The sequence below is a fragment of the Neodiprion virginianus genome, chromosome 4 (assembly GCF_021901495.1).
Source record: "Neodiprion virginianus isolate iyNeoVirg1 chromosome 4, iyNeoVirg1.1, whole genome shotgun sequence".
Classification (NCBI taxonomy): domain Eukaryota; kingdom Metazoa; phylum Arthropoda; class Insecta; order Hymenoptera; family Diprionidae; genus Neodiprion; species Neodiprion virginianus.
Genome location: NC_060880.1, coordinates 23826325 through 23848454, shown reverse-complemented (window position 1 = coordinate 23848454; position 22130 = coordinate 23826325). Strand labels below are relative to the sequence as shown.

The 22130-nt window shown below is 38.3% G+C and overlaps 1 protein-coding gene across 1 annotated transcript in view; it reads left to right on the top strand.

Moving 5' to 3' along the window:
- LOC124302372 (Down syndrome cell adhesion molecule-like protein Dscam2) overlaps nucleotides 1-22130 on the top strand; it is a 192071-nt gene that overhangs the window by 89030 nt on the left and 80911 nt on the right. The window contains exon 4 of the mRNA XM_046758499.1: nucleotides 16335-16521. Within this exon, the coding sequence (XP_046614455.1) occupies nucleotides 16335-16521 (187 nt within the window). The remainder of the gene's footprint in view (nucleotides 1-16334; nucleotides 16522-22130) is intronic.

Genomic DNA, 22130 nt, shown 5'->3' with positions numbered 1-22130 from the left:
TAAATTAGAGAGAGAGAGAGAGAAAGAGAGAGAGAGAGAGGGCTGGATGGAGTTTCGTAATTGTTTATTTTCCTGGCAATTATATTTCCCCGTCAAAAGAGTCGTCGAGTCTTTTTCACCTCAAATTTATTTCCGCACTGAATACGTCGAGTCGCGTGCCAGTGGTGCTCATTGTCAGAGGGAATCGCGCAATCCGCATGTTGCAGGGATGCAGAATTAGCGTCGTCTTATCTTTCGAGACGGATCAGAAATCGTGAAATAGGATTGACTGGCATCAACAAAATTTTGTTCATACACATTTGAAACAAAATAAAGAGACTCGTGTTTCGGCGTTTCAGTGAATGGGAACTTTTTGGCAACAAGATAAATACCGAAAGTGCGGATTCTCTGTAAAAAAAAACGTTCTAATGTCATAAGAATGATCTCAAAACGTTGCGTATCATTTTTTCTCAACTGCCTCATATTTTTACAAAAATTCAACACCCAAAGTAACTTGGATATTGAAGAATATGTGACTCTACAATAGGGTGGTCCTTATTTAGGGCTCGGACGAATTTTTATCATTCACCCCCAAAATTGTTTCCAAACAAATCAAAAACAATTCCCTAATTATTCGCTTTATTACCTCAATTTTAACTCCTGTCTGTAAGAGGGTGGAATTTCTCGTTTGAAATACAAGTTTTTAATTAATTTTTTTTTTTTTCACAGAAAATGCACATTTGAAAAAACACCGAAACACGGGTCTCTTTATCATGGCCTAAATGTATGGCAAAATTTTTTTATTCAAAATTCAGTCATGACTGGCTCTTTGCGAGTCTTGAAAAGAAATCAGCCGTCGTCGGTGAATAAAATGACACGACAAACGGCAGAAAAGTACAAGCTACGTCCCATACGAGCTCATAATTCCCAATCAAAATTTGACCCATGACGTTTGGATTCGCAGTTAACTTGGAGCTATGACGCTGAATGTAATTTCTGCTTTAAGGCCTCCCTCGCGGCCTTTTTCAAGAGCTTTAAAGCTCCCCACACGCACCCCGACTTCACGTCTTAGTTCAACGCCGTTGGCTAATGCGTAACACGCCTTTTATCACGGATATTTTCCAAATTTTCGAATAAGGTAGAAATTGTTTTCTAAAGAAAAGTAATATTATTCGATTAACCTGGATTTGATTGACGTTGCAAATTATGAAACAAGTCGAAAACCGTCAAATTAGTATTAGTAGTATGAGGGACGGGAAAAAAACGAACGCATGATAATTCGACAATAACAAGTTAGCCTCATTTTGCAATGTAATTTCTTAATTGTATGCTTATAAACTAGAGTATTTACTAACTATATGAAAACACAATTTCCAAGTTGGACTGTATTCTCTATAACCTTGCAAACGTGAATTCGCACAATTTTACAAATATATTATTCATGAGGCATTCTGTACCAATTTGCAAACAAATTTCGACTTTATTATTTACAACTTGATCAACATATTTTTCACTTTCCCAGGCGTTTGTAATGAACATAGAAACGTCTTCGTGCCTCCACATTTTCAGAGATTTATGAATAAAAATTTCGAACCTTAATTTTTTGATTCGATTATTTTAAAATCGGTTCCACGATGAAGATATTTTCTCATCTAATTAGTTCAAGACTTTGAAGATTTTTGGTCCGACAAGAATCAATGTTTACATTTAAACTCACATCGTGGAAATCGTGGAAAAAACTAACAAGTTCTTCGACTTCCTGACTACAAAAAACACGCTCAAAAATCGGGTTTTCTATCATTTTCTCTGCTTAATTTCTCGCACTGGAAGAAACAAGGAAGAAACTCCGACATTTGTAACACTTCGTAATTCACGAATTTTGCTGACTGTTGCAGCCGAATGACCCGGTTGATTACCTAATTCTCGATAGTCCTTTAACCCGGGTAAATATAGACACCGCATGTGTATTCTATGCGCATTTATATTTGAACAGCGAATGATTATTATACGATCCAATGAGTAAAATGAACGTTGAAGTCGACCGGTAATCAAACAGATTTTGCAGCAGTAACGTATATTTTCGATTCAGCTTTGTCAATGATAATTCACACTGTTTGTAAATGAGTTCACCATTGATTTCGCCAGAGGTGAATTTTTGGCACGAGCTATTCTGTTAATCAATAAAAACCCAGCAGGTAAAATCGTGTTACTTTCTTTGTAGTTTAGAGATTCCACTGCTTAAGCAAAGGGGACTCTTATTCGTCATATTTGCACAAAAAAAACAACATTGAACATAAAAACCCATAAAAACATTTTATTTAATTTCATTTTCATATTCCTCCAAATTCAACATTACTCTTGAAGGCCTGATTTAATACCTTATCAAATTTTTATCCGGGCATCGAGTCAAATCCATTCATCGTTAGGTTTTTCAATGAGAAATCGAAACTCAAAAGAATCCTACAAAAAGCTGCTGAGACGACTCAAATCGTAATGATCCATTATTAGTCAGAACGAAGATGATATTTTTGATTATTTATTTATTTTTTTTCTTATGCCAGAACAAGGTCTGAACACTACTTTTTGCCGTACAAAAAATACCACACCATTATCTTGGCAAATTTCTTGCAGAAGACTAAAACAAGTATAACTTTTTCCACGCGTTATTTGAATGAGAAAGAGGTAATTAGACGAGGTAAAACTTTCAGACTTGAGTTAAAGACTTTAAAATTCGTCAGGAATTCGAAGTAGAGCAAAAAGGTACGCTTATTATTTTCGTTATCTGTTCCAACGAAACGAGTCTGTGAAGGTATCCTCACGTCACGGATGAGAGAACATCTCGCATGAAAAGGGATTTACATAGAATGTATGGATGCATATATTTCGCATGAACAATACGTGCAAATGTTCATGCATGCCCGTGCACCGAGCCCTGTTCCTACACTCTCGACATGCATTTGGAGAATGTAACTCCGGCTACCGGTGAACCTGCGTTCCCTACGCCTATTATAGTTACAAACCTACGATCGTGCATGTGTAGAGTCGTGTGATACGTATGCCATGCATGCATGTAACGCGCATACAAAGCGTTTGAAGGGCCCCGAGTACTGTTGTTTTTACCTCTTATTGTAGTATTTCAAAGCGTATCAAACGGACGACAAAGTGCACGACTGACGATGAGATATAACGGAGGGCCTGAAGCATAGCATTGCAGGATAGCGTTGCAGGTCTTTCCATTATCCTGTATCCTCATCTTTATTCTTCTTCTTGTTTTTTCCTCCCTCGTCATTTGTTGATATTTTCTATCGATTCTTGTACGATATTGTTCTACACGATAGTCTATGAGGGTCATTCGATTGTTTTATTATACAGTTCATTGTCAGCTGTAAGGATTCACAGTGTCTACCATAGTTGTGGAATTTTTACAATTCCAAAGAATTTCTACAATCACTGAGAAATCAAAATTCCACGAAAACCACACGAATCAAATGCTTTGAATATTGCTTGCGCATATAAAATGAAAGCTTTGCTTCAAACAGTAACTGTAACTGGTACCAACAAGTATAGCAATTAATGTGGCAAATGTTAAATAAATTAAATATAGGAATGAACGAAATATTTCGTTGAACGAAATTTCGTTGATAATTTTATCATCCAGCGTTTTTGTAACTATCCGAAGATGTGAGGAAAAATTCCATTATCATTGGGTGATGACGAGAGAGTTTTTTTTTATACAAAAGAAATGCGCTATAACGCCTACCACTAATTAAAATTGGGTGAACAACTTACGGTATTGACATTAAGATGTCACGTTTATCAAACAGCTACCATTCAGTCGCATTTTATAATACGGTCTTGATCTTCGAAGCAATATATTTTACAGAATTAGATACTCTGCAAAAGTGTCCTGTAAGCAGAATCGGTAACCCAAATAGTTCGAAGGTTACAAGCTTCGAAAGTCAATTTAATGAAAAATTTCGTCCTTCGAGATTTATTGACTAGTTCAAATGGAAAAACTTCTAATTTCAGCGATTTTTTTGTACTACGACCAAGTTTTTTTTTTCACATAAAAATATTTCTTCCGAACGAAACATTTTGGTAAATGTATTGGAAAAAAAAACTCGATTATTCAAGTACGATGAATTATTCTTGCGAATCTTACGGCATTCTCAAGGCTGCCACGAAGTTGAGCATCGCTGTTTATTTTTCCGCTAACGTGGGGCGCATGAGGCATTAGTGAAAAGGTCTCCTACACGTCTTTCCTGTAGTGAGACCCCGACTGAGAAAAATTAAGCCCCATTCAGAGCGCCGTCGCTCTAAGAAATTAAATTCACAAATAGAAACGTCTGAGTTAAGAAATATATTCATATAAAAACCTCAGTGAAAACCAGATGTGGTTATTCGCGATGCCTTGTGCCTACTGTCACTCGAAAGTCGTTAGCGTTCCTTGAATATGTTTCAGACCGATGGACCGAGCCCTGAGGATGAAAAAACAATTTCTCTCATCTGTTGTATTTTCAAACAAATTTTCTTCATTTTCTTTACACGTTGAGAAACAATTCATTTCTTGTTGTTACACTTGCTGGAAAATTTTAATAAATTGTGTATCAATGCGACATCGGTTTAAATATAATTCCCACTCAACAAAAATGTGGCAGAAGTAATTGTTCAGTGTGATAATACAATTATCAATATTAAGTTCATTTTTAAGTTATTGCTACATTAAATCTGCTAACTTTACTACGTTATTTTCATCTAAACGAGGCCTTAAAACCAATGAATTGCGACACCGATATTAAATTATCGCAATAGTTACAAGAAAATATAATACGAATCATTGTAATAAAAACGAATAATAAAACGTACTAAATTCACTAGTCAGAATTGGAAAACTAATTTTCATTTTTCGTCGAGAACTGTTTTTTGCTCATGGCAAGAAATGAAAATAGTCGAGGACTGCGTAATAAATATAATAGCCGTAAACAGAAATTGCTCTCGAGGATACTTTCGGCAAACGAAATCCGCGCGTTACAGTTCGAAACGATTCAAACTCCATCCGCAGCCTCATCCTGTGTTCGCCGTGAGTGCACGGCTGGATGGATACGGTCTGTATATTTGCGAACCGATAAATTACGCAGTTCCTAATTTCCGGCAGAATCTCCCCGGATAGCCAGACGGACGAAATGGTCCATGCTACAGTATAACGTTGGCAGAGCCGAAGCGGATGCAGGGGCGATCCTCCCTGGATTCCCGACCAATAATTGATTGGCAGAATTGGAGTGCAGTAACGCTATTGTGGCGTATAAGCTGCAGGGACAGTCCAGGTTGGAAATTCTTCCCGACCGAGATTGAAGAGGTTCACTCGCTAAAACTCAATATCCGCGCACCGAGAAAAATCACGTACGAAATGCGGCTACAGAGAAGTTTAGATGGATTTCTTATTTTACTCCTTTTTTTTTTTTTTTTATTTTTTTTTATATCAATGCCAGTTGGTACAGTTTGAGGTAGAACGATCTGGTAATTCGTCAAATAGTTGTCAGCTGGAATTGAAAAAAGTACTCAATGTGACTACACCCGTGATAAATAAAATCTATAATACGTATAAAAAAGAAGAAAAAAAAAAAAAAGCCGGAAAAATTGTTTTTTCGCGATACTCTTCATCACCATGAAAATGGAAGAGTCTGTTGGCCTTTTCTACAAACCTTTGCGAAAACGGCCGAGTGAAAACTCTGAAATTGATAGGGCTTGACTGCGAAATAAAAAAGTTGTGAAGGTAAAATTAGAAAAAAAATAAATGAATAAAAACACGAACCACTAATTCTAAACTACTTTAATTCCAATCGGCTCTCACGGCTGTTTAATTCCCCCCAGTGTTTTTCCACTTGACGAGAAAATACAGCTCATTCAAGGATATTCTTATCATTTTATTTTCAAACGGGAAACGGAATATGCCATACGCACATGACGGAATGTCGAGTTCATGGAACATCAAGGTAGCTTGAGGCGCGGTACGTTTTTCACGGTAATTTAAAACCCCTTTTCTGTTCTGCAATTCAGTCCAATGGCTGGTACGTTAACGACTAAAAAGAAAGGATGTAATTCACCACCTATTACACGAATATTCACACAATTATCTAGTACTTGAAACGAAATTTCAATAACTCAAGTGAAAAAGAACTCACCCAGAAAAACAAATTTCTTAATCATAAAGTAATTTATTCTGATAAAATTTAAAAAAAAATCAAAATTCCATATCGATACAAGGAAATAATTTATCCGTAATTTAAATAATTTTGCAACAATATTAACTCTTTAAGAATAATAATACAAATCAGTGAGATAAATTTGCGAAACGGCACACGTTCTCGCATGAATCGTGATAAATTTTTTCTGCAGCTGTGAAAATGATGATTTTTTCGGTACAATTATCCTGTTATTATTTTTCCTGTGAGAGTTAACGCGCTTTACGCAGGTGTAGCTTGAACCTTTCGTAGAGGTAAAATGATGACTGTACTCTGCAGCAGTGAAGGCGATATTATTGCGAGCATGCGGTCGGGAACTCGGGTGTTTGCCATGGTGATTAACAAACACGGAGAGGCCAATACTTTTCCAGTATAAACAAGCTTCCCAAATAGCAAATAACGAACCTTTGATTAGTTTTTCAACTTCCGCGACTGCTGCAGCTCCCGTCTCTCTCTCTCTCTCTCTCTCTCTCTCTCTCTCTCTCTCTCTCTCTCTCTCTCTCTCTCTCTCTCTCATTTTCTCTCTCTTCTTCTCTCTCTCTCCCTCTGACTACGTATTGGTTTATATATTTTCCGCGGTTTTCTGCGTCTGCTCCGTCAGACCGACCGTTCGATTCGATTCTGCCGAAGCTGCAGAGTGCAAAGTTTTGATTGAAAGCTTTCAGATAATCACGAAATAAATTTTAACCGTACTTCTTGTGCGTATCGCGCATAATCGCATACGTACAAATTTTCGCGTCGTTTACTGATGCAATATATTGAAATCTAATTTTCTCCATTGATCGATATTTAGTCAGTGATTTTATATTGGGGTTAAACTAATCGAAAGAAAAATGAGATGACACTAGAGGCTCAAAAATTCTTTGCTAAGCTAATCTATTGAATTTTGCGACTGATCACCTCATTGAATTCTCCGCAGATTATCTAACTTTGATTTTGGGTATAAAAATAATGTATTCGTAGCTAAATAGTGCGATTATCATTTGTAAATCATGTCAATATTAAACATCGAGCTTTTCTCAAAAACAAATCTATCTTAGACAATTTGTAGTATACTCATTTGGAAATAAAAAAAAGCCATTATGCATGAAAGTCGGATGAGCGCTATAGATTTTTCGGCGAAGAAAATAGTTCAGCAATGTGATCTTTCGAACGTTGTTAACGACAAGGTTTTTACAGTTGAAGTTTAGTGGTTGAGAAACTTTTTCTAAATCACACACACATTATTTGAAATCGCATTCAACCTGCGACAAAGTTTAATTACACTTTTTAAACCTTTTTTTCAGCCATGTTTTTGTGTCGGCACATTTTCGAGCTGACAAGTTCCCATCCCATTCATAGTTACTTCGAATAACTCAGGCTATTGGCGACAATGAAGGACGACATTATGCATGTGAGTCGCGTTCGAAATTAATTGGGGGTTTCTCTGATGGAGGTGTGCAATGACAGAAGATAAAATTGGAGAATAATTCGTCGCAAACGAAGGGATATGGACGGGAGAGACTAAGCCGCAGGATTTCCACGCAGCCAATCACTGGGGCAAATAAAAATGAATTATCGTCTCGAATACGTGTCATATGTATACATATATATGACTATGCCGCAATTCTGCACCGAATTCGTGCTAGACGTACTAAATGATTTGGAGTTATCGTGCAGTGGTCGCGATGAAGTTGTTTTGTTTCAATTTATTCTGAAATCAGTGCAGAGTTGGCGGACGTGCCGAAAACTGAGCCTTGATTTTCCTGCTCCAGTTTAAAATTTCGCAGTCATACGCTAGGAAGTCAAAGTCTCAAAAATTTCATTCAAAATTAGTGAAAAGCTCACTTCACACCCGTCACAGCGATAATAATTAGCAAAATTTAAACCGTCGAAACATCTCCGTTTTATAATAGTCGCATTTCGGAAAATCCAGCAAGACAAGCTGCAAAAATATCTCGAAAGTTTCATTATTTTTATTAATTTTTTTTCTAGTTAATTCTATACTTGTTCAGTTTTTCAGTAACCATACTGGGCAATTTCTCCGGGAAGTGGAACAATGCGAAGAGGTTGATGAATAGCCAACCCAAGAATGCGTGAGTGAAATTTTTGGTCGAATGTGAATCACGGTTATGTGTCAGGACGTAGTTGAACCTTGAAAGTAAACTTAATAGCCGTGATGAAATTTCTCGAATAGCTTTTTGAATGATTCGGTTACTACGATATACGCGCAATTAGGTACCTCGAGTTTTATTGAGCAGAAATATATCCGCACAGTCTTTCATGCGGTAATAATCACATTTTTTTTCTCTACGCTAACCATTTTCACACCACTACTGTAAAACTTGGTTTGGTACCTGCAAGTTATTTAGCACTTTTATAATATGAAGCACCAAGATAAATGGGTATTTACTCACTTAACTTCAGCCCTGATTACTTGAAAAAACTTTTTATGTCAAATCTTTCCGCGGAAAAAGGGCTATCCAATTTATCGGATAATCTCGATATCGAAGTTTTTCAAGTCACTGCAAATTCAAATACTATATTCGAATTTGACGAGATTTGAAAGATGGACAATAAACTTTTTATTTACTCCGGTTCACGGAATTTGGCGATTATTCGTAAACTTTAAGGTTTTAACAAAGTTCGCCAATTTCCTCCATTTTTAGTTCGATACATTATTAATCCGTAGTTGCGATCGCCAAATTCTGACTCAACGACCTATAAAAATGTTCAGTTCCTCGGCTGCGTTTTTCCGATGTTGTTTAGAATTGAATAAAACGGGTATAAAAAAGTAAAGCAGACATTTCGATCAATCAATATTCCGTGATAATGTAATGATAAAATTTATTGAAAACATTATTTGTATTTTTGTTGCTATTCCCAACATTGTGCAATAAAATTATCTCACGATGTTTGATTAGACCATTCTAGCACCTCTGCTTGCGGGATTTGAAAATATCGGGATATTCTCGACTTCGCGCATTTAGTTCCCAAGAGAGAAGAAACTAATTACACTTGAGTCTCCTCTGGTTAAAAACTTTTCGAATTATCCGTGAGTCAATGTTGGTTAGAAATAATGGTAACTGTATTTTTCCGTTCCAGATCGAGCGGATTAAAAAATGAGTACCTACAATCACATTTCGACGTTTGTCTTTTTTTTTTTTCTTTTTCGAACATACTGGAAGGCGGACATTTTCTCTCAGGGGCTTATTCTGATATTTTATCAGTTGCCGCGATGAAACGGTGGTGATAATGACAAAGCTCGACGTCTTTGGGGTGACTAATAGTTTTACGCTCATTTCCTGTACGACACAACCTCAATCGTCGAAAAACGAAACAAACAAGAAACAAAACGTGTGCAAAATTGAACCATCAGTATATAGGCTGACATAAATTTGTCCATAGGACGAAATAATTGCTGAAATCAAAGATAATAAAAGAATTATAGGGTGAAGAGTTCAAGTTGGTATTTATTAAAAAAAAAAAAACGTTCGTTCGCGTGTCGGAAAAACTATTTTGGTATTCTAAAAACGTAATGATCATGGGTCGGTTCTATCTTTGAAATATCAAAGAATTAATGCCGAGTTTCTCTTGTTAGCTCTGTCTAGAAGATGCCATAACCGTGTGAAGATACTATCCAACCCAAAAAAATTGACCTCCATAACTTGAGTAGCCGTTTCACTGTAGCAAAGTAATACGATTTCGGAATAAGGCCTCCAGAGATTCGGTTGGCGATAACGAGAAGCAATTTTCGAAGTGCAAGTTGTGTGAGAGCAGCGCGTGTTTAGGGGGAGAGGAGGTGACCAATCCATACATCGAGTTCGACAGAAAAGGGCTAATAAGCGGGCTCGTATTTTCCTGAAAGTGTCCAATCAGGTCGAAAGTCGGAGGTGCTTGTTAGCGAGCGATAGCCGCCTGGCCGCTGTATTTTTCCTCCCGACAGCGATGAATCGAATGGAACGCGGAAAATGAAGGGGTCGAAAAGTAGGCTGCCGCTGCTGTAGGTTTCGGAGTCCGAGTCAGATTCAATTTTCTTCCCGGCAGCAAAATCTTCACGGTTTTCTGCCAGACCATCAAGCACAAGACTGTTTCGGATTAGGACTGTTTGAAAAAAACATTTTCTTGCGGATCGAAGTCTAAGCGTTACATTTTGCCTGATTAAGAATCTTCCTGAAGTATGAATTTTTAGATCGAGACTAAGAGGTGAATTGTACTTATTCACATTTGGTATGAAAAAATTACACTCGGTCCAGTTTCGTCGCGGAATTATGCAAAATAATCTTGCAGTTCGCTTTGACAGTGGGACTGCAGGTTGTGTTTTTATATAGATAATAACATATTTGATCGCGTGTGCCTTGGAAAGTCGGTTTCAGTCCGCCATTTGAATGAAAGGTGTGAAAAGTCCCGATTTTATTAATACCTGGCCTCTGGGTGGCCCAATGTAATAAAGAAGCCATATTAATTTTTGGATATATACAATCACATCCATTGAAGATTAAATTCATAATTATTTTGAATAATCCCGTGACGAGACTGAGATAAGCTTTTTTTACATGTTATTTGCATAGGAAACAAGTCGAAAAAACTGTTTTTTCGCGATACTTTTCATCACCATGAAACGGGAAGAATCTATCGGTCTGTCCGATAAACTTCAGCAATGATCGCGAAAATGGCCGAGTGAAATATATGAAACTCGTAGAACTTGGTAGTCAAATGAAAAAGTTTTGAAAGCAAAATTAGAAAGGGAAAATTCTAGACAACTGCAAAGTATATGCTATTTAAAAAAAAATATACATGTATAAACTGGGAAAAATATAATCGGTTATTCAGAAAAAGTAACAAGGAGGTAAAAGTATATGTTTGTCGGTTAAACATTGAAAATCGATTTATTTCCGGTAGAACCGTAAGTTCAAACTGAACGCAACATGACGATATTTCATGTCCATCATTTCGTTGTAAAATTCTGTAAGCTTTAGATTTTTTCATCGAGCCGGTTCCGAGATCACCACGGGAGTTTATCGGAACAAACCAACATTTTTCTAAAAACCTGTTTTTCGGATTCTAGAGGTTCGAAAACGTAAAGTTTCGATGAAACTGGAAAAATCGATTTTCGACCGAAACCAAGCGCTCAGTCACGCCGCCTCAGGAAGTTACGGGGAGTTCATATTGTATTCGTATTTACATTCAAGAACCGACGATCAAGCCCATACGACCTAAGAAAATAAGGTTTCCCGAAACTTTTGAAATGCTATCGTTATTGAAGAAACTCGACTGGGTTCATTATTTACAGACACTTCCACGCGTCCTGATGAACTTTGCCCTTTTGCTTGTTCACCTATAGCTAAAGTACTCAATTTTGCAGGTGGCCAGTTGGCCTTTCGAGATCAGGTAGGTGTAATACGTGCCAGCGCAGTAATCTCGACGTTGATAAATTTCAGACATTGAAACTCCGGGAGAATGTATAATTTGAGTTCACATGAAGTTCTGTATTTTTAGAAACGTAATTTCAAACACTCAACGTCACATAATTATGTTCCTGAATTAATTAAATTGAGCAAGAAAGTATCGTTTTCTATGAATGAAGCTGTAAGGTTTTCAGTAAGAAAATAGTAATATTGATTTATCAGTCCATTCGTGAACTTATTTGATCTTATAAACATTGAATTCATATAATATCCTTGGAAACCTTGCACATCGCTTCATCGAAATTTCACTCTCAGTCTGTCCCGAAATTAGTACCAATTTCCAGAAATGAAAAAGTGATGGGATGTAATGTCTCGATTCAGGTTGAAGGATTTTGGAGGTATTTCTATTTGCTCTTTCTCCATTCAGCTATGATTCCCCTGAGTAAATTGGGATTCAGGTTCATCATCATTGTCTGACTTTAGGTATCGCGGCAGAGAACACGTGCTGGACAAACCAGGCCTCATTTTTACGGTGTTCGATTCGCATCTCGTTCGTTTTATACGTTCAGCTCCACTTTATCCGAATTCGTTTCCATTTCCTCATCTCGACCTCCAAGCCTATTTCAGTCGCCCAATCACCCGGCGCGGCGTCTTCTTTTCTCATCTTATTCCGCCTCTTCTCCGGCTTCTTATTGCTTTCGAATTTCGAGGGAAATTAAATTCTGATCGTTCCCTCCGTAGCTACCTACATAAGCAGTCGGTGTTGCTGTATAAAATCACATAATCGAATCAGGATGTCTTCTGGTACTGACATGGACGTGAATTGAAATGCTTATCGGATTATATAAACTTGGTTGGAACTTTTGCGAAGTGTAAACTTTTTCACGTTGACAGCACGTGGTTTACTGAATGATCGACTACTAAATGATGCGTCATTCCACGGTATAGTCAATTAAACTGCACAGCTGTTCTAATTTGTTTCATAATATAACATCATTCCATTGAGAACATTTATTCATCGTCAGCCGTCAATTCTATGCACGTAATGCGATATAATGCAGCGAATCAGCAAGTAAAGCATCGATAAGCCATACCCACTTACCACTTTCCAAAATCACATGCATTTCAGAATTGTTTCAACATTAATTTATTGTATACTGCACTGCATGGTATCGTATTTGAATCGCAAAAGTATACGCAGAAAGAATTGTGGCGAGTACCTCGATTTACAAACTCTCTGAAGTCTGTTATTACCATTCTTCAGATATATTATAAACCGTTTGTGTTATTCTGGCAAATAGAATGATGAATTGCATTCGAGATTAAATTGGCGAACAATTTATTCACGAGGTGTAAGCTTTTTAAAATCCGTTTTGCAGTTTATTAATCGTCAGCAATCGATGATAGTTAATCTTTTAAAAAGACAATTTCATCGCAGTAACCAAATCGCTGATACCTGATATGAATTTGAAATAAGTTTCAAAAAGACTGGATTTTATATTGACTTCTAGCGAGACTTTGACTCTACAAGATTAATCGTATTTTTTCCAATTCGTCCGTATCATCATATCTCACGCGATGTATTATTTAAAACCAGGCATTTCTTCGTGTCGTTTCCCTTTTTACTGTACGCAGGACTGAGTGAGGCATGTCTGAAACCAGTCATAAACTTTAGATACTCTGAAATACAACAAGTCTACGGTTTACTATCGATCGCCAATATACGACTTCGCATTTCGAAGCAGCACGCCTCTACTCTATTATCGAATTAAATTCGAAGGAAGGCCTAATAAATAATTCGAGCACTGAATTATTTTAGCCTTGGTTCTAGTCGATCAGTCTGATGAATACCTTGCGATGCAACCCACGAGATCACAGAAGGAGAGAAAGAGAGAGTCCGTTCCTTGGTAGAGCTTAACGTTATTTACGTTTGTACAAGTTCGCCAAGAACTATTTAACGTGGATTGCCAATTTCCAAAAGTAGATTTATGGATAGCATGTGTTTCGCAATGAAACCAACAACGATTGCAGCAACATCGACGGTCTGGCCAATAAATTTTACTAACCGGGTCGTTAAGGTCGCGGTAATTGCAGGACTGAGCGGAAAACGGGTTCTAATAGATTTCTATTTTTTTCCCCAAAATTGGTTACATCATTTTCTTTTTATTCTCTGTCTGCACTGTAACAATATAAATATAGGTGAAGTATGATTGACGATACGTAAGGACTTACGTGAAGTTAGCCTCCCCAAATAAGGAAAGAAAACTTTCTCAAAATTGTTCCAACTTGTTTTGGATTTCTTTTTATACATATAAAAAGTAGAATCCAGAAACGTAATAACAATTGTTATTAGTCTTCAGAAACTAGAATCTTAAGAGTTATGCTTGATTTTAATATTTTGATCCTGAATTGTACCAATTCGAGAGATCTCTGAATCGAATTCTGATGGAGTTAAATCTAAAAATGCATTTTCATTCCGGACGACTTTATAAATAACAATCCTCCATGTTTAGAAAATATCGTTGATTATAGTTGTTCCAACTTGTTTCGATACTTCTTGACGTTGTTTCAGATGGACATAAAATTCGTCTCGAAATTTTCGTCACAAAAATCGAAAATGAGTTTTTACTCTCAATTTGGTTGCTAGCAAGTTGCTTTAGAGAATTTAAACTGTTCACAGTTGTTCCAGATTATTCTAGTCATACTGCGTGTCGTTCCATAGTCAAGCGATTTTCGGGCAATAGTGTGGCAATATATTGAGCATAATATCATGTCGTTCAGAAATAATGCAAGTGAGAAAAGAAAAAAACAAAGTTTCTCAAGGTAATAGGTTAAACCTCGTGTAGGTGGACTAAAGAAATTGAGGCAGTGTTTGGGGAAAAAAAACCCTGATCGTGCACCCTGGGGTGCAAAAAGCTGTAGAGAGTCTTCGACAACTGTGCGAAACTATCTCTGCTTCTCTCTATGGACTAGAAAAAACTAGGAGTAGTTGGTAACTGTAGTGTTTCACCGCCTTCTGTTGCCACAGAATGAAGATCATTTAAGACGATATGGAAGGTAACTGCAGAGTATCTGTCACGATCCGTTTCATTGTTTATAATGAAAGAATGTGAACTAAACGTGCTATTACGCGTCTTCGAGGATTGAAAGTAAATTTACCGTTTCGTAGTAAATATAGGCTCACTGCTGAAAAACAACAGCGTGTTACAAGAACTTCTAGGTAACCATATATGTGTTACGATGAAATGGGAAATGGGTCACGCTGACACTTGCCTATTCATTTAAAGGATCCGTTCTTATTTGAAATTCATTCAATTAAAACAAAATCCCAACAAGGAGAATAATGAGGGAATAAAACATGAAGAAATCTGCAGTTTGGGCTAAGTTGGCACAGTGACAGTACTTGGAAAAAAATTTGATTCTCGAAATTGAGGCTACTTTTTCAAATTAAAAAAAAAAAACTTTCATACTTACGAAAAATTTTAATTCATGGTAGGTTGCACGGTTTCAAATAATCTTTTAATATCTCAAATAGTCCCAGTTTAGTCTATTCCAGACATGATAGCTGATAATAATCCATTCGGTGAAGACACTGCCAATGATGCGTTTGATGATCCGAAGTCGAGCAAAGGGACGGTTTCGACCCACTTGTCTAGGTAACATCTCTTTTACACGAATACACAAAGGCACTCGGGAGAGAAATATCACAAAGACCGTAAGAATAACCGTTCCGCAAATGGAAAAGTAAGGGCCCGCCTCGTTGCGCAATATTACGAGTATACCTTGGGGTTCCACGCCTCATCGTGGACTTACAGGCGAAACCGTCATGGCGGTACTCCGAAGCAGCTAAAACGGGGCAGCCAAACCGCAGAATAAACCGCTCGTCCAATACTTCATGCAAGTCCCAACCGTCCGAGCTTAAGATCATTTCTCGGTGGCCGCGTAGCGCGGGAAGGGAAGATGAAATTTTCCCAGTTCTTTTATCTCCAGGTGGGCGGTTCTCCGCTGCCCCGGGAAATATATGGAGGCAGAAATTGAACTTTTAGAGGACCAGAGTGCCTCTGGCCTCCCTCCGTTCCCGCCGATTAGCGTGACGTCTCATTGTCAGCTGTGGGCTTCCCGAGGGCGCGGTGATTCGAGGGGATGGTGGTTTCCTTCGCTTCCAGAGGCGCGACCCTAAGGGCCAGGACACGGAGCCTTGGATGAAGTCGTAAGTATTTAACGAGCCGAGATACCGTCGCCGTCTCTCGCTTCGTTTGACAAGGCAACCCGTCGGTATCAACGCAGCTCCCCGTTTCGCGTGAGGCAACGATGCTTCTTGGTAGCAGACCGTCGACTTATTGCCGATACGATATTGCACCAGCTAATTACGTCTGATCGAAAACCAACGTCTCGAAACATTCTTCGACCACGTGTCAACTATCGGTGCGCTTGTATCTTTTACCAAGGCTTGTGACAGCCCTTCGGTCTCCTGTCCATTGATCAAACTCAACTATTGATTATCGAAAACGACATATTCGACGGTGTTCGATGGTCGTCTTGAAATTGTACGAGTTTCATTATTCGTCGTCTACCACATTCGCATTCGATACGCAATCAAGCTGCGGTAAATATACCGTCGCATATTTTCAGCTCATCGCTCATCATACTTCCATTGATCAGTGAACGGTTAGACTTGGTTTACCAAATGTATGAAATCTACATAACGTGTAATTGTCTGTTTCAGCATGTAGCTTCGAGCTCGCGGTCGGTCAGCAGGGCCCATTTTTCATCCAAGAACCACCCAGCACTCTGGTATTCTCCAACACAACCGGGTCTCAGCTGAGTTGTTCCGCTCATGGAAGTCCGACTCCGCATGTCACGTGGACGACAAGTCCCGACCAGAGGCCGGTTACGGCAGTACCGGGTCTACGGTAAGTTCCGGACTAAATTCGACCGTAGTTACCTATTTTCACCTTTACACAAAATGCTCCAGGACGTGTACCGTCTACCTACCGCACGTGTTCTCTCACCTCGGCTTTGACCCACCTGAAACACATGCGTGTGTACCAAAGCGGGTATAAAGCTCGTGCGCTACATCGCGGCACCATGCGGCACACATCCTGCGACTTACCTACCTCTTTTCAACGCGCGGCTCGTGATTTATGACTCGGTGCTGAAAGAGATTGCTCTACGGATAACGTTAAGTAACTGAGTGAAATATCGCGGCAGAGTTTCGTACATATAATACTATATATAAACAGTAGCATCTAGCGATAATAGTCGAAAGGCGGTGTATGGTAATGCACTGTATCAGCTTGATGGTGCTAAATCATGTGCGTGTGTTGGTTTCAAGGTATCAACATTTGGTTACAAAAAGAAGTAGGTACGTTTTTCTTTAGATCCTCGCAGTATCAAAGAATCCTTATAACATAACCGTGATTGAATCCCTAAATTTTCAGATAAATTCATAGAATCGTCATACGTTGTGTCATGCGAAGGTGTCTGAGAACCCATAAAAAAAATTCCGAAACGCCATGGAATCCTATACAAAATTTTAAACCCAGATGTATTTCCCATCGATTCCATAAGATGTCGGATCTTTCGTAACGCGGTATACCGTTACAGAGCCTGAATATTTTTACATAACGGTGGTCTTAGTGGCAGCAATATCTTTCAACAATGCACAGAGATGAAAGACAGCGAAAATGTTTACAGCGGTTTTGTTATTCATTCTTCATCTTTTACCATAAGTACTTATAGCTATTATTTTCCTGTTCGGGCTTATATAACCGGCGAATTCAGACTTCAGGGATATCGCCCATTCATATTCAAAAGCTATTCAGGTTTTCCGGCAATGAAGTCAGCGAGCCTAAGCTTCACGGCTGGGTATTTGCATAGGTTTAGGTGTCTCCTCGATCGCCCCCGTAATCCATGGGGTGGTCCGGTCACCGACTTTACGCAGTCGTGGTAAAATTCTCGCGAGAAATTATTCGCGGCGCACAGCTGCGAAGGAAAGTATAAAACACAAAGAGAAACAAACACGTACACACACGCGCAAACTCACGCTGTGCTTTCAATATCGTCTCCGTGTCTCACTTTCCGGCAGCTTTTACGGTTCTTCATGGCTCACATTCGCCTCACCGCTCTGTGCCGTGCCAACGCGAAATTGGAAAGAACTTTAAACTTTTGAACAGGATTTGTTCTTGCGGGAGCCACAGAAAGTTCGAGTTACCGAGGTGCAGGTATTGACTCAACTGCAGAGTGTATTCCTATCGAGTGACTAGAATCGGTCTGAAACAGTCAGTCTGAGAAATCCATTTCCACTTTTAATTGAAACTTCGCCATCGCCTGCACGCCAGCCTTCCGCGGCACAGATCCCACACCCTTCTCGCCACTTGATATAGAAGACGTGAACCAGTGATGTCACTGTCAGAATTTGTAATCGCATTAGGAAATGCCGATGCTCATATAATACTTTCTCGATGCTGGTCTAAGAAGTGTGGATTCTTTGAAAATGATGGCGACTCTCGTTTCAATATTCCAATTGGGCTCGTAACTCGACTGCTGACTGTTTGCCCCCCTGGGATATACAGATACGAGTATACAAGGTCCTTCAGAAGTTTATTCCAGTGAAGTGAAGCCTCGTTGAAACTGTTTTAATTACTTTCTCGTAACATTTTACATATGAATCAACTTCAACCCCTTTTGAATGGCGTTCGTGCATATTTGACACGACGTAACGAGAGAGTTACACTCTTTTCTCTATTTTTACATTTTTCAATCTTGCACGCGCCCTGCCTAATTGCAAGTCAGTTTCGTAGTTACGTAATATCTAACGGTACCCAATTTGAATCGCAGTACATGAAAGCAAGGTTCAGGGTCTCGTGTCCAACGGATTGTAACCAATTTAGAGGAATCATTCTTTGCGGAGCTAAATTCTTCAAGTTCTTCTCCAGTCTTATGGCACCATTACGACAGATGCAGAAGCACTTTTTACGGGTATTCGGATTAGGTGTGAAGGTCGCGTTTGATGGCAACCTTTAAACCTTTATGTGTATATAACATCTCCTCGGTACTTTGGGTCAGACACGATTACGATTTGGTAAATAATTCCTACGTCCTCATGGCTTCTTTTGTTGCCGAAGTGAAGACGATAACAGTGGTTCGCAAATAACGATGAATATTTTGAAAAATTAAGGCGTGAAATTGAGGTCAATCAGTTTTAATTAGGTTGAAATGATGTTTCTAGAAGACGGTTTTTTGAACAAGATGAGTCATCCGTGTGCGTAATGTCAAAAGAATCTACTGGACCTTTAAGGATTTTGAAGTGATTAGAAATAATATGATCCAAGCTGCTGCTTACAACTCCAAGATTTTCCATTTTCGTATTTTCCAAAGAAATCTTCGTACCTTCCGAATACGATAATTTGATGAATACTCCATGAACGACTGTCTCCTAATAAAACAAGTAGAAAATTCTCGATCTTTGACTCACCAACTCTCTTGAAAATGGAGCAGCAACGAGTACGATAGATGTAAAATTGCACGTTTATGCTAAGTGCACCATTTACGAGGTGCGATCCTTCCTTCTTGCACTATCGCGGTTGGTGTACGCTCCTTATCTGCACGGAAGTGAGTTGCCTGGCGGTGGGAAAATGCGGGTGCAGGAGACTGCGGGATGGTTCCGGTCGCAAAAACACATAACTCACCATAACGTGCTGCGCTGAACAGCCATAAAATTACCTAGAATCCACCCTGCGCGGATAATTATTGTCTCCTTACAGCACCGATCTCGGAGAAACTCGGTGTATCTATGTATGATTTGAATTGCAAAACAATTCTTTCAAACATTTAGGAATACTTATATAGAAGTTGAAACAATTTTTTTTCTATTTACAGTTGTTCATTTTCTAAGTTCCATTCTGCAGTCTATTGAATATTTCGTTTTATCACAGATGTGTTTCCATAATACTGTATTCAATCAAATTTCGTTCTTACGTAAACTTTTTTTTCGACAAATTATATTATATATATAATTGAAATAATGTGTATAACGTTATTCAGGCAAAATGTTATTTTTCGTTACATGCGATATTTTTGCGTTATATGCGAATATTATTGGAAATAATAATTAGTTTTCGCGAGTTCCAATCTTCCGAAGACAATTCACGTAAATCGCTTACTCATATTTGATTGGTAGTTGTGAAATCGTATATTTATTCAAGTCTTTCATAGCCGTTCTTTGCCATATTTCGCCAGTTCTTTGACGTTTGGTAAAATCATCGTACGTATAAAACACGCGTACAAACGTTCGCTTCCGAGCTTGTTCGTGAATTTTTTAGTAAGAATTCCCCAGAGGCTAGCTCCAGGTATTTCCACAAATTATAAATCGGTCGTTCGTTACGCGCGCCCTTTGCGAGCTTCTCATTCCGGTTTTACGTTTCCAAGTTAATGTTGTTGTTGTTTTTCCCAAAATCTTTTTCGCGGAAACAGAGTATTAGCTGATATTAATACTTTTTATACTTTGCAGAGTTTAAATGACCGTTTTTACGAATTACCAGCCGTAATAATTAATATTGGGTTAATCGCCTGCCTGATACAGGGATTACAGATCAAAAGCGTATAATAATTAATTTTACTCCGAGCTTCGTCAAAGCGGGAATGAGCCGAGAGAGGGAAACTCGGATTCACGCAAAACACTGCGTCCAAATGGTTATAATAATTGAAATGAATTAATCCCGGTTTGAAGTTAACAATAAATCGATATTTCATCAAATCACTTGGCATTTCGTTCATTGATTATTCTTTTCTTTACTGAAAAATTGCAATACTTGCCAATTAAATATCCTCTTTAAAAAAAACTTTTCTCTGAATTTATCCGTGAAAATTTCCAAGCTTCGACTGCTTGCGGTCACCGAATGACAACTTTTTCATCTATTTCGTGTATCCTAAACGACTGAAGAATCGCTTGACCGATTTAGGCAAATTCCGATGATACATAAACCATTCACTGTATTGACTGAATTCCGAATAAATGGCCAAGCGATTCGAAAGAAATTTTTGATGAAAATCAACTAGGCCTTCAATGGAGACACGATACAATTTTTGTTGAATATCTCGCGACTTCCGGTACATCAAGAAAACTAAGCTTTTTTGTTCCTCCGGCTAGCTTATCGTCAATCTTTCAAATTCCTTTCGTAGAAATTATAGCTGCAATTTTTACTAGCACTGTCATTTATTCGCGTATCTCGCTGTCAGTTTCGTACATATTTTGCATTTTTTGAGCGCCGATCTCGCTCCTCTTCAACTACCGCGTTTGTGTCAGGTGAATGCAATGGAGGGAAACAGAGTCCCACGGGAATGCTGGAGCGGCAGTCGCGAGTAGGACAGCTTCCAACTTTTCAACATTTTACGTTTAATTTCCCGACAGGTATGACGGGCGAATTGTAGAGATGGCTGGACTGCCAAAAAAGCAACGAGAGTGAGGAGGACGCGTTGAAAAACCAACGAGTTTCATTTTCCTTTTTCCCTTGATGAAACTAGAGCGGTAAAGGAAAATCTTCCGAGCTATGATCCTGCGCCATGTTTGTCTTCACGTTGAACACACAATCGCCTAGGTGTATTCGGAGTTTGGATTAAGCTCGGATTCACCTGATCCAACACCCCGACATCCCTCGGCGGTATATCCTTATTGTTGATTTTGTCGCTGAGCGCTGGTGTCGATTTGAATAAGCGATCTATACATCGCATCAAAAAATTCGCAGAGAATATGGCTTGAAAAAGTCTCGTCAAATACAAATGGATCCAATCTTACATAAATCGAAAATTAGATAGAGAGGGGAAAACGTTGAAAAATCTGAGACAAAATTCTGATTATATTGTAGAAATGATTTCGATCAAATTTGAATAACGCAAGCTAACATAACAACGATTTGAAAAATGGTTTCGTACAAGTTGGAAGGTTCAAAATGATGAAACTCTGGTGTTTTTTAACCAAAACGAATGTTTTCAGCCGAATTTATAACAAACACGAGATCTTAAACATTTCAAACGTCCTAATTATAAGACTTTTTTTGACGTTGTTGACATCTCAGCTTTTAGCGTACGAATTTTCTCGGATTGATTTCTATTACAGAGTAGAAATGTTATGTCATCCGTTTTCATTGACACAAATAACACAACTGGAAATATTTTTAAACGCTTCTTTTGGTTTAGGATCAAACGGACTTATTTCAATTTCACAAAACCTTTTAAGGACATTGAATGTCGATATGAAATTGGATTTGCATGGACAACAAACTGTAGTTATTGGAAATTGGAAATATTCGAAATGGAAGCGTTTTTTCAATCACTGCAATATCGTTCATTTGAGTACAATGTTAGAATTAATTGAATTAATAAACATCGGTTTTTGTCGATTACTTTCGAATCTTGGGACATCAAAGGCCACCGTTCACGACGTGAATTCTAATTCAACTCACGCGAGGCAAAAAAAAAAAAAACATGTTCACTTCACCGTATAATATATGTATACATTGTT